This window comes from Electrophorus electricus, unplaced genomic scaffold, assembly GCF_041902795.1.
Source record: "Electrophorus electricus isolate QZ-2024a unplaced genomic scaffold, ASM4190279v1 Scaffold27, whole genome shotgun sequence".
Taxonomy (NCBI): Eukaryota; Metazoa; Chordata; class Actinopteri; order Gymnotiformes; family Gymnotidae; genus Electrophorus; species Electrophorus electricus.
In genome coordinates, this window is record NW_027658550.1 from 3,209,402 (window position 1) to 3,223,212 (window position 13,811).

The following is a 13,811-nucleotide window of genomic DNA, read 5'->3' on the forward strand; positions in this document are numbered from 1 at the left end:
TAACTCATAACACATCAAACAGAATTGGCAAAGCACTTCTCAGCATCTCTGCAGACAGCAAGTGTTGAATATATCAGATTGGCTTCCTAGAGTGCTGCTGAGGTCATTCTGTTCTGATTCTGAGTTCAGCTTCATGCCATAAGTCAGTGACCCCTTGTGTGCTCACAGTCTGTTTAAATAGCACCTTGGCAATAAGTGTCACAGAACGCTCATCTCCCGCGAGTCATGTGGTTTGGCCCGCCACGTACAGTTGGGAGGATCCCACACCTGGACCTTGTCCTGTCTGTGTATTTAAGCTGTTTGATGTACTTGGTCTTGTCTGCAATGCTGTGGACCTGTGCTTTGCTGGCATCTTTGCTGAACACACACAACAAGAGAGAAAATGTAAGGATTGGTTTATTGTAATAAAAAGAAATTGAATGTGGTTACAATAAATTTAAAACAACAACAACAACAACAACAACAACAACATAATCACCATCAAAAAGTAGAAAGATTAAAGCAGTTTCAATAGGAACTCATGTTTTTTGCTTTGATTGTTTAAAAATTCACCTGCTGACAATCTGAGGTTGACGGTTTATAGAGGAGGCATACCTCATTCCACCGCAAGGGATATAGCGCCTGCCTCGAGCTGAAGGGGTATCCTGAGGCTTCTCACCCGGGACCTAAATCCACATCAGCATCACTGGGTGATGACTCTCCAGATAATGAAGACCAAATGTTCTTTCATACTTTGTTTCTAACTACTGGGTCTGGGACTGCACTGTGCAATATCTATACCTTACTGTAAATACAATATTTGAACTATTATAATGGGAGATCACAAACTATTTACTAGGAGACAACTGTATTGCCTCATCTTTTTGTACACTGACATCTTTAATATATGATTTTGGCTTAATATATTTGCTGTATATACATACTGCTGTGTACAATGTGTGGTGCCTTGCACTGCTCTGTACTTTAGTATTTGTTTAAAACATTTGTCTACCTTGTCAGCTCTGAGGTGGGTTTCACTAATACTGTGAATAAGTTTAGTGAATAAGCTTTGTTTAGTCAGTAAGCTTACAGCATAGTGGCTGAATGGAATTAAAAATCCTAATCATATATACAAATATATGTGCTGAATTGTCACCTTGGATTTCAGAGTGAGGACAGTGGCCCTGATGGTGGGCAGGTCTTTGGTAGGGATGTACTTTTCCACCATCTTATCAAAGTCGTGATGAGACGAAAGGAACAGTAGCATGCGGCGACCAAAGTACCTGAGACAAATAACAGCCCCGTTCCCATGAGAGAACCATGAGGGAGGAACTTAAGGGTGACTCACAGCACACCAACAAATTGTACCAGTCTACTACATTTACTACAATTAAGCAGAGTCCAATATTTATTAGTATATTTATTTTACCAGGACACAATTCCAGTTGCCAAGACACTCTGTGTCTAAAAAACTTCTATTACTCTACAATTTAGCTGCATTTGCTGACTTCAGAGTGTCATAGTTGGGAGACTAAAAGAATAAACCAAAAGATTACTATCTGGGCATGTGAAAAGCTTTGATAGTTTTCCATCTGATCCTGGTACCAACCTGGTTTCTTGGGAAGAGTCTTGCGCCAATTTGGAGACTGCAGGTAGAATTCGATTAGTCACACCTTTTGTCCCAGACAATAAGCGGTCAGCGCCAATCTTTTCTATCAAAGTAGCCAAATGCTGAGAAGTGCACTTTCTTACTGCAGCATTCAAATGACTTTTGAGGAGAACACAAACGAGAAAAGAGAAGGAAATATTTAAAGGCACTCAAAAAAGTATGACATAATAACAAATATGTAGTAATCTAGTCAATGTATACAGTGCAATGTTTAACTCTTTCATCTTTAAAGTAACTTAATACACTTATCTATGAACTAAAGGCATAATCAAATTATCCTATTCTATTTGATGGCTTTAAAAAAAATCTTTAAGAGGATAAATCAACAAAAATACTGTCCAATGCCAAAAAACATTTCGAAACACCAAAGGATAAGTGAAAATAATAGCAAACAGCAGCCAAAGCGCTCTCATTTGTTGGCCTCTTGACTGCTGCAGCTAGATGAAAGCTATAGCTGAAAGCTAACTGCAAGTTAACTGACCCGAGTCCTCCAGCGAGAAGAGCGTTCATGCTTCGGGTGGGGGTGCAGTTCTGCACCATGCAGTCCAGGGCTGTGTCCACATCCTGCCTAATAAAAGCATTGGACTCTCCTGCTTTGTGGAGGAGGACCTTGGCTGTAGCTTCCACCTCCTGGTCCATACTTTTCTGCAGGCCAGAGTACAACTCTCCCAAGGTCACCACCGCCACGCGTGACACTCCAGAGCGTAGGTTCTGAACCTGGGGGAAGGAAGACATTCCAGCTTGTGTTATGCCAAGAAATGGCTTCATCACTCATTATTACAGTTAAATATGGCATCTAAAATGCCCTTAGATGAAAATTATTTTTATAATAATTTCAAGCATTATACTAACTTTACTGAAAGATCTGTGTAGTTTTTGGCAGCAATGTCTCAATAACATAGGCTGATGGTGTATGACAAAAAATTTAATGGTATTATAGGTTAATTTTAGGAATCAGACAGATTCACAGGAAGTTACAAGGAGTCAGACGCAATAGTGAGCAGATATAGTCACTTACCTCTTGATTAAGAACAAGGCAGACATCATGAAGCCTACTACTAAGCACATCAGAGTGATACCGTGCTAAACTACGCATGAGTATCAGGCCATCAATCTTCTTCTCCCTGTATGAAAATATTGGACAAACACAAACTGTAAAAGTAGGTTATCATAACTGAAAAAAGATTATGAAAGAGGGGACAAAAGGAAAAAAGTGATAGTGATAAAATCACTTTACTAATTTCTAAGCATATGTATCATATATGCAGAAAATCATAAATTACTAAACTGTTTTACTTGACCCTAGCCAAATGCGTCATAATTTTACAGGTATGAGATTTACCAGTCATCAGAGCTAAGCAGTCTGAAGCTCTGAGTGACAGCAAGGTCCGGTTTAGAGAACGGCCGCAAAGCCAGCTGCTCATGGGGATTCTTCCTGGGGGTTCCTGGTGTGAGTTCATCTAAAGAGGAATACCGCACCACAAACAAACTGACTACTTATTTTAGGGCTACCAGTTCAACTTTGTTTCAAATCAACTTGACTGCAAAACATAACATTATTCAAGATGGCCACCTACATTTAATGGCCTTGCACAGTATTTTTTCTCCTTACTCAAAATGTTGTATTAGCTGGAAGTATGTGATTATCTTCATACTTCTGCTTCAGTTCAGTAGTTATTGGGCATTGTAGAGTGCATAAAACAACCTCTAATTGTTTTATTTTTTCTATACCGCCTAACTTCTATTTAGGACTTACACTTTATGTGGTGTTATCTTTGATGTCACAGATAACACTAATTGACTATAGGGAATCATAAGCTATGTAATATTGCATATACATGAACTGTGAAATCAAATGACCCTACTACACTTCAATCACTGCACATAGCTCTTTTCAAGGAACAGAGATGACATGTACATACAAATGCTCAGTTTTTGTATACAAACGGGAAAAGGGTTACTCTACATTTTATTCCAGAAAACAAGACCAAATCAAGGTTGCTCAAATTTCTTTCTGGGGTCTAAGTGACACCCAATACAAGAGTTTGTAGCAAGCATTTTACTGTGAAATAATTTGCAAACTGAGCTCAATACAGCTCTAGATTTGCCTGCCGACTATAACTGAAACACAACACCTTTCCCCACACTTACTGGAGGTAATATTGATAAGTTAGTAAGTCTTTGATATTAATTAACAGCCATTGTTTTCATTCGACACTTTATTCAATACCGTAGCAAGTAATGGAAAATATAACAAAACGTTAGTACATGCAAACGTTTGCTAATTTTGTGCAATTTGGGTCAACAAATGTATTTTTTATAACGTTATGATACACCAACACTATTTGAAATTGCCACCAGTCTCTGCCTGTCCCATGTTTAGCTCTCTCCGTGCGTAGTCAACGCCTGTTAGCTAGACCTGATTAACCAGCCGAATATACGCTAGTTAGCTAACGTTCCTTAATAGCTTTAATGTAAACATGATCAATATGTAATAAATGCACAGATGATATTGCTATAAATGTATTCTTAAAATACGAACTGTGGTGTCCTCTAATTGATTAGTCTATTTAAACACAGCAAGGATTCTGCTGTTGACCAAAATCCCTAATAGCTTTTCACACAGAGGCTGTCAATGAATCCTCTGAGGTCCACGCCCAAACAGCAGAATGGTAAAAGGACAACACTCTTTTTAATGTCGTTTTATGGTTTAAAAAAATGATAGTAGGAAGGTGACTGGAATATTTAACATTCTTTGGAATATATATGGTTGGTTTTTTTTTTGTTTTTTTGCATTTTTAAACAAACAACTGTGCAGGGCCTTTAAAACACAATTGTGTGATACAGCGTTTAGAGCAAATCTATTTACTCAAGAGCAGTGACCATGCATGAAGCGCAGAATAACAGGTGACACTCACCAGAGCAGTTTGAAAGGGGTGGACATGCTCTGTTCAGACTGGGGGCTTGTTGGCGTCGTGGCAGCATGCGTCTGGAAGGAGCCGTGGGAGGGCTGGGACGAATGAAACTTTTGACCAGGCTTCTGGGTGCGTGTGTGCTGTTGGGGCTCGAGGGCAAATCATCCAGGAGTTCAGCCTTCGTGGATGCTAGAACACTACCGTTGCGCTGCAAATCTGATGGGAAGGAGATTAACAGGCTATGGTGACTACAGAGCTTCCATGAGTCTCAGTAAGCACGAGGAGGAGCATTCATTGAGGTCAACCGTTACCTTTCAGAGATGCCGTGTCGTCTGAGCCCACGTCAAATGCCATGTGTCTAAAGTTCTGCTTCAATCGTTGCATGTTCTGCCACTCCCCCTGTATAGGCGGAACTTCTTGCTGCTCCAGACGATGTTGATGCATCTTAACCCTTGCAAACCTAAACGGCTTTACCCTCTCCAACAAATACACATACATGAATAACCACATAGCATCTCTATTCAAGACTGTCAATCAGAACCTGGAGGACCGGACTGAAATTATGCAACGTAGGAGTCAATTTGCATTAAAATCTTATCAAATCGTTATTTTATCAAAATTTTACTGTCAAACTGGCAACAAAGTCATTCCATATCAACAGCACATTCAAAAACCACTGCTGAAGTTAGGAAAGATTAAAGTAAAGGGAATCAATAAATATTAGCAGATTGTTCAATAAAACAAAATAAACATTGTCTCACCGCTGCTTTTTCTGGCTCAGTGCTTTCTTCCGAATCCATATGGCCAGCTGAAACAGCATGGCCATACACCCCAATCAGTGGCTCCCTGGGGGGTTTTCTTACCAACTCCTCCTGTTCTGGGGACAGAGTCACTCCAGGGTAGCAGGGAGCACCAGTGAAGCCAAAAACTCCTGTCATGGTGGTAAAAAAGTGTCAGTTTAAGGCAAAGCCACATCAACCTCTGTGTACTTCACATATGGAGAAACACACCAGTCAAAAGTGAAGGCAGCTGCATTACAATCACAGTAAACAGTTTACATTTTCATCCTGTAATTGGCATCCTTGTTACCAACTATCAAGTTCTTACTCAAAATGTGATTAGATATCACAAAGATATAACAAAGAATAACTGAAAGCAAGACATCCATTCCAGATTAAGTAGAGCTCATGTAAATGTGTGACCCAACAATGATTCAGTTTCTTTTTTTTTTTTAATTGAATCCTGAAATCTTACATTTCAATACAATTTGATATTTCAGTATGATTCATTTTTAATTCTGACACTGCTAAATACTGAAGAGCCAAAAATGCTTTGGCAGTTTCCCACTGAACAAAGACACATTTTCTAAGCAATGTAGCTATGCCCTCACCTGTTTTATCCCCCCATGAGCTGGGGTCCCTGTGACGAGGGATCGTATCTCGCTTGTTGGGCCATGTATTGGACATGGACAGTGAGGAGTTTGCATGGCATCTACGAGGCAGGGTGGGAGTCAGCTGCACTCCCGGAAGAGTGGCCAGAGGGTAGGAGGGCAGCAGAAAAGACCCGGGGGGGGGTGGATTGGAAGGAACTGAAAAGGTGCACTCTACACTGGGGTTACCAGACAGCAAGCGGTTGGCTTTGGGCAAACCTGTATGGAAAAGAGCATCTATTCTCAAGAGAATCTTCCATGACTATTCATTTGGCAGCAAATAATGTTCAGTAGCTCCTTTCATTTGACACTCAGTGAGTGAAGTTTATGGTCAAGTGATGCCTTGATTCCAATTATTCTATTTAGCAATATTTTACAACAAAACAAATCTATTGCAAAAATTATGCAAATGTGCTATTTTCTACATTTTGTATATATAAATAAAGTAAAATCAACATCAACAAGTCACCTCTGTCAGAATCACTGAGATTAGCTGCTTTTAAAATATCTGGGTCCGCACCAAGGCTACCGCTTCGACAAAGTCTACCCACTGTCTCTCTTTTCCATCCTGGAGCATCGGGCTGGAAAGGCTCTACTGAATCTGGAGAATGAAACAGAAACAGGAAACTTGAGGACAATTTGAAGCATCAGCTCAGCATATGTAACTAATAGGCACACATCAGACTACAAATGCATACCAAAAAACAACTAAGCGGTAAACAAAAAGTGAGCAATAGCAATTTAGATTTTATAACTAAAGACTTTAACATAATTTTAAGAAAACTTAATCATATGGTTACATTGTTTACAGGAGACCTCTGTAGGCTCTTCTTGGATTTGAACAGTGCAGGTGGGATCTTTTATCAACAGACTGCAATAAAAGATTCAAGTCTAGTCTTGCCTGCAGTCTTATAATGTCAATGCCAACTAAAATAGGACTTGGTAAAAATCACAAATTCCTTACATCACACAGACCGCTGCAGCACACCAGAGCTCAACACTGGCCTTGTTTCACCCAGCATATTAAAGAAGCCATGTTATATAGATGATTGCGTTTGCAGCCATCTAGATGTGGTATCAGAAGCCAGCAAAGCAACATGACAATGTTTTGTTTGTTTGTTGGGGCGGGTTAAAATAATGACAAAGTGACAACTATAATCAATATACATGTATAGCCAGTATTATACTAAGCTTCTATATCAATGGTAGGAAGCATTATCATCCTAGGCTAAACAAAACTGCCCAACAAATAATGTGTTTCACCGTAAACCCACCCTGCATGTGGGTGGTCATGGTGCCCACTCTAGTGTGCTCTACTCAGTCATCTACAAACATATCACTGCTAAAATTAGTACTGGAGCATGAAATACACTCAAATTCAGACTTCCTCTAGTGTTTCTAATAAATACTACTCCCATGTTTCATAATCCACACACTGCTACATTGTGTTAATGCTTTGGTGTGGATTTTAGGATATTTTTCATGATGCCAAATTTTTTTTCCATAAAGTACAGGAATATTGAAAAGTACTGAAGAACGCCCATATTAATAGCAGCAGTCCGAATACTGATAGAAACCCACTTCAATGTATTCCATGTACTCATACACATTTAAAACTTAACAATGAGTTAACATTTTCATTTCATGTCTTGACCTACATGTTACAAGTCTGGGTGGCATGTTCAAGGACAAATGTCCAGATAAATTAACACACACACACACACGCACGCACGCGCACGCACACACACACACACACACACTAATTAGCTAGATAATTAGCTGCTAATTTAAGGTGTGAAAATGAAAGCATGAGTAAAGGCAGAAACAGTAAAAGACACAAGAGACATGGGAATACAAATCAACATGTATTTATAGATTGTATGTTGAAAACCTAGTAAGAAAATAGGACAAATCTAAAATAGAGGACACAAAGAGAAAACAAAGAGACATTTACTTACCAGAGTTTGTGCCACAGTTTTTCTGATTCAGCCTCAAGGAGGTAGTGAGATCTTCCACACTAAACTAAAGCAGCAACAACAAAAAACAGTCCCTTATTATTGAACATTTATAAGTAAGCATGTAGCAAACCATGATATTCCTTTTTTTAAATAGACATCTGTTCTGTTGTAGCTCAGTACACAATGCTTTCTTAACAAAAATGTACAGGACATTGTGCAATTTTATGCAACTAAATTACAATGAAAATAGTACTGAAACAGTTCAACATGAAAAATAATGGGGGTCATGTTATAAAAATGAAGTGACTCAAAACTTACACATTAGGCAAAACAGTTCAGGTCTGCAGAAGGGCAGTAATGTAAGAAGTAATGTTGATGGAAATTGGAATATGGAATAGAAAACAACTTGTAGCCTAACACAAATAAATAAGATTCACAGCTACATAAAGGAAAAAAAAGGTAAAGTAGCTTGTTGAGTTTGGAGCTGCATTCAAAATAGTACATTCTCTCATTTTTAACCTTATTTTTCCTTTTTTGTAATTCTGTGTGTGCATGTAAAATTAACTTCATGAGGTAATCACCCACCTTATCAGATAACTTTGCATTTGATGCACTGCAAGGCTGCTTGTTTACTAAACATGGGAGGAAAGACCTCTCCCAGGGTAGCTTGTTTTTCGCCTTCCTAGCGCTAACTACTCTCTTGTGTGACTGGAGGCCATCTGTAAGAGAACCAAAGCTGCCGTAGCCACTCAGTCGATCCGAATCTGGTTCTGTGTGGTGGCTCTGTGCACTGTTAACTTTCCCTCCATTAATAACCCAGTTCAGGTCAGCTCCAGAGCCAAACTGAGGTATTCGCCGTTGACCAGGCTTGGGGATGACCAGTGCGTATTCCACCATACCATCTGCAGACAATCGGGGGAGAATATGTCTGGCTCTTCGTGCCTGTACTGCAGCCATAAGTCCCTCCACATCTCCAGTGAAGTCCAACCTGTCAATGGCCTTCATGAGTAGCTGTTTTTTTCCTGTGTCAAGACAGCAGTCAAAAACAGCAAAGAGCTCCAGAGCAGCATGTCGGACCCTCTTTTTATTGTCTGCAAGATAAGGAGCCACTACAGAACACAGATTAGGGATATTGAAGTCTTTTCTGGGGTGTGTGAGCATAGCAGCTGTGATGATGTTGATGACATCTTCTCTGACTCTGGAATTTTTGTGCCTTAGCTGTCCTATTACAAGTTCCAAAACTTTCTGTGGACCTACAATCCTCATGAGGTGACGAAAAATATTCATGTACTCATTCCGGGGAACAGTCCGTGCGTCCCCCAAAGTTTTGAGGGCCACACATACAATCTGTTTATAATGTCTGTCCACGGCGTAGTCCAGGTTTTGAACCAGGAGGCTGATAACCTGTAAAGTGCCATACAAGACTTTGAAGTTTGTATCATCCAGAAGTCTACGTAAAAAATTGATAAATTCCACAATACTGTCAGAGGAAACGGTTTTCAAGTCCAGCTCTGAAATAATGTTCTTCAGCTCTTCTACCCCATTTGTTCGGCTCTGGTAGTTCTCGTGATCAAGGAGTTGTTCGTGTAACTCCGGCGATATTAGCGCATAAATCATCATTGATCAGACTCATTGATCCAATCACTGATTTGGAAAAGCAATATAGCCAGTTGGCTAGCTAGCGCACTTCAGCAGCGTGTTGGATAGGTGCTATATCACCAAGTCAGTTTGTCAGGAGCTCAACTTGGAAAGAATCCGTTAGCTAACTAGCTAAGCTAGTTAACCTAGGTTAGCAATCGCAATCGCAGTAACGCTACAGTTCAAGCAACACTGTCCAGTATTGTTGACAATTAGGATATTTACAAAGACTGTGTTCTCCAACAAGAATAAAAAGCACTTTCCTCTTTTGAATTCCAGTACGATCTTGAAAGTTGGGTATATGTAAACACATAGACTTGCTCGGAATTTTCTTCTCAGACCATCGTTCATCACAGTTCATCGTCTGGAATCAAAAAAACACTATGTCAAAAAACAACTGCTTCCATGGTGACGCGAGTTCTCGTAACCGCGAAGATTCGACCTCGCGCGTGAAAATATGGGAATTGTGACCAAATATGCTTGACCGTATTGGACCATAAATTATGTTCATTCAAATGGCCTATAACGATACAACAACTCTTCTTATGTGTAGCTGTTCACAATAACGTTATTCTGCGTCCATATCTCTGTTTAAGGACATTTACATGGTATAAAATCCCAATGGATGTCTGTACTCTAAAAAAAAAGCTCAGCAGGTTTTCTAAATTTCACACGTATGTCCGTGGTTTGTGGGTAATTTCAAATCTTTTGCATCTTTTGCATCCACACTAAAACAATGTTATGTTCCAGGGTGTATGGAACCCTCCAGATTCCAAACTATGTTTGGTATTAAATAGAGTTATTTTTGTAATTCTGAACTGTAGCTTTTTTGTAGACACCAGATGCATACATTAGTTCTGGGTCTACATAGGTTCAGAGAATCCCAAGTGAAGTTAAAGAAATATATCTTTTAGTTTTAGAATTAAGCCTAGAGTGAGCCAATAGTGAACTTTCCCAGATATACCTAATTTAGTGTGTCTGTGTCTTAAACAACCTGGATCTCAACACCACCAAGATGTGGAAATTATAATGTACTTCAGGAAGCATCCTCTTGCACCCTCCTCATTAGTCATTAAGAAACTGGTCAATGCAGTGGAATCCTGCAAATTCATTTCAGATGCAGGATTCTACTATTACAAAGAAAGTACAGAAGCGCAGGTATGTCTTAATCAAAAGCTTAATTACATTTTAGGCTCCACTAATGCACAGTCCAGAAACCAGCTGCAGCATATCATTGAGTGCGCTCAGAAAGTCATCTTTCTCTTTCTCTCTTTTCTCTTTCTCATTCCTTGCTGAGCTTCATCAGTCTAGAAACTCCAAAAGTTCTGCAAATCCCTTCACCTGGATGTCACTTATTTCAGAAACTCCCCAATGGAAAACACTTTAAAGCATTCAAAACCAATACTAACCAGCATCTGACCTGTTTCTTTCCCAATGGCATATCTTTGCTGAACCACAATCCTCTGCAGTCCTGATGAAAACCAGTTCAATTGAATTCAAATTTATTTCTGTAGCACCTTTTACTACATTCATTGTAACAAAACAGCTTTACTGATGTCAGAGTCTGGACCCCCCACTGAGCAAGCCAAAGGTGACATTGGCAAGGTAAAACTATGGGTGTAACAAAGAATCCTCAAGAGGAATCAAGACTTGAAGGAGGTATCTGTCCTTAAATGGTCAACACCAGACAGCACAACAACAAAATAAGCAATGAGATCAAAATATCAGTAAGAAAGGAGTCATTTAGGAGCAAATAGTGATTAGGAATTAGGAAAAACTTAGAAATGTAATTACTGCTGAAGCAATTCACACAGCCTAGTGAACTGTCATGTTTACAAAACTGTACCTTACATGTCACAAATTTTAATTCATTTTGCAAATAGAATTGTATACTGTAAAATGTTTCATTTACTTCTACATATTGTATACGTCTACATCTTGATATTTATCCCCAGTGAAATGTATATACTGCCATTTATACTGTAGTGTGCATGTTGTATTTGGGTTAGCTATTTTCTAGTCTTTCATCAATACGCTTTTGATAACAGGGCTGCTTCTAGCTGGATTTTTTGGTGGCCCATTCCCAAGTAATTAGTGACAATGACGTGTAACTCATGCAACATGGCTGTGTGTTTAACTTCTGCCCTCACTAACAAATGCACACATTTCGTCACACTACAATTTATGAAACAGCATGTTGGATAGACTAATCATGCTTTCTCATTCATGCCATGCCAAACTGGAATCTAGCATAAATATGCTCCAGTCTGATGTGCGATCAGTATAGGATAAAAATTGTACCACTCAGTTAACAGAACAGTTATGTAAATATGCTAGGCGATTGAAATATATTACATTTCTAGTTTCCAGCAGCAGTTATCATATGCCAAAGACTGTATATACATGAAAAAGATCAATAACAAAAACAAATCTTGTCTCAACATCCACAAAGAAGCTCTTACAGCCTACCACAACTAATCACACCACTACCTTATTGTGTAGTGGAACAGAGATTAAAGAGAAAGAGGCGCGTGGTATAAAGCAAATTGAATTATAAACACATACTATATAGGGAAAATGACATTTGTGACATGCACATTTTGAAATGGTAATGTGATTGGGTTGTTTTTTTTTTCTGGAGTGCTATTTAGTGCACCCTTCTCCCGGAAGTTACGCAGACAGAACCTCTTTTGTGTTTGTTTTTCCTGACAAACGCTCAAGGCTTCTGTCACTAGCGTGTTGATCTCCGCTACTGCGATACATTAGACCTCGTTGGCACATCCAAAAGGTTGAATACAGGTAATTAACATCAGTTTCGTAATATTTTCACACTGCTTGATTGTAGTAGAGCGCGCTGGACTAGTTTGTTGCTAACGTTACATAGACAGTCGGCACATCCTGGCAAAGTTTATTTTTAGCAGCAACTGTAGTTAGCTAGCGAGCTTGCGAACATTAACCACAATAGCGAGCCGTTAGCATGTCATCAAGCTAATGGTACCCGTCTAGCTAGCTACCTAGCTAGCATCATCAGGATTCAGACAGGTGATTTGATCTCGGCCATGAGCAGCTACTGTGAATGACCTTCTGATTTTTAACATTTGACTTAAGTATTATTAGATAGCTTTGTGAAGGTCAATAGCTAGGTTGAGCAAAGAACTAAGAAGTAAACGTTTTTAGCAAGATACTTAGAATGTTTATGGTTTTCTTAAAGTGCTGGTAGCTTAACAATTATTTATGGTCTCCTTGCTGTATAATCGCGTTAACTTGGTTCTATCTAGCTAATCTAGCTACGGCGGTAATAAACATTACTGTTAGCTAGCTACTTAGCTATTTTAGCCAGCTCACTCAATGTGTTAACGTTTCATCAGAAGCCAATGCGTTCTAACCGAGTAGGTACGATATTTCCGCTTGTATTTAACTTTAACGTATTAGTCGTTTTTAAAGTTGTTGGCTAACTAACTGATTCAGCCTCAAGGAGGTAGTGAGATCTTCCACACTAAACTAAAGCAGCAACAACAAAAAACAGTCCCTTATTATTGAACATTTATAAGTAAGCATGTAGCTAACCATGATATTCCTTTATTTTAAATGGACATCTGTTCTGTTGTAGCTCAGTACACAATGCTTTCTTAACAAAAATGTACAGGACATTGTGCAATTTTATGCAACTAAATTACAATGAAAATAGTACTGAAACAGTTCAACATGAAAAATAATGGGGGGGGGTCATGTCATAAAAATGAAGTGACTCAAAACTTACACATTAGGCAAAACAGTTCAGGTCTGCAGAAGGGCAGTAATGTAAGAAATGTAAGGCTGTAACTTTCATCTTTGGTTATATCTTAAATTTTGTCTATAAAATTTCTAGATTCCTTTGATCAGAACTTCTCAGGGGTCATTTTTTTTCACCAAGAGGTATAAAAACAAGACGGGTGTCTAATTCCACAGTGATAACATTACCCAAGACTTCATAATCTTCTCCCTTCATTAAACATTCGACACACTGTCTAACTGCCTGGTTTCCATAAGCAAAACCACACGGCCCTATTATTAGAGACATTAGAGAGATAGATTGGATAGAATTCAGTTTGAATATATTTTTCACTAAAATGCTTGTGAAACAACTCTAGAAAAGCACACACTGACCCCAGATTATTAAAAACAGTTACATATGTTTTGCACAAAACCCCACCTTTTTACTGTTTGCGTGCTTACAAAGGAGA

At 39.0% G+C, this 13,811-nt stretch overlaps 1 protein-coding gene across 1 annotated transcript; it reads right to left on the reverse strand.

Moving 5' to 3' along the window:
• Positions 1-209: 209 nt before the first annotated feature.
• LOC145655531 (TOG array regulator of axonemal microtubules protein 1-like) lies at positions 210-9,629 on the reverse strand. The gene is made up of 15 exons (XM_081709053.1): positions 8,536-9,629; positions 7,970-8,014; positions 6,691-6,700; positions 6,462-6,593; positions 5,954-6,211; positions 5,427-5,494; positions 4,875-5,040; positions 4,567-4,779; positions 2,991-3,108; positions 2,667-2,772; positions 2,130-2,365; positions 1,589-1,747; positions 1,136-1,262; positions 553-665; positions 210-357 (listed from the first exon to the last, which is right to left on the reverse strand). Exons 1-15 carry the CDS (start codon positions 9,568-9,570, stop codon positions 210-212), a joined length of 2,934 nt encoding a protein of 977 aa, XP_081565179.1. The 5' UTR covers positions 9,571-9,629.
• Between the last annotated feature and the right edge of the window lie 4,182 nt (positions 9,630-13,811).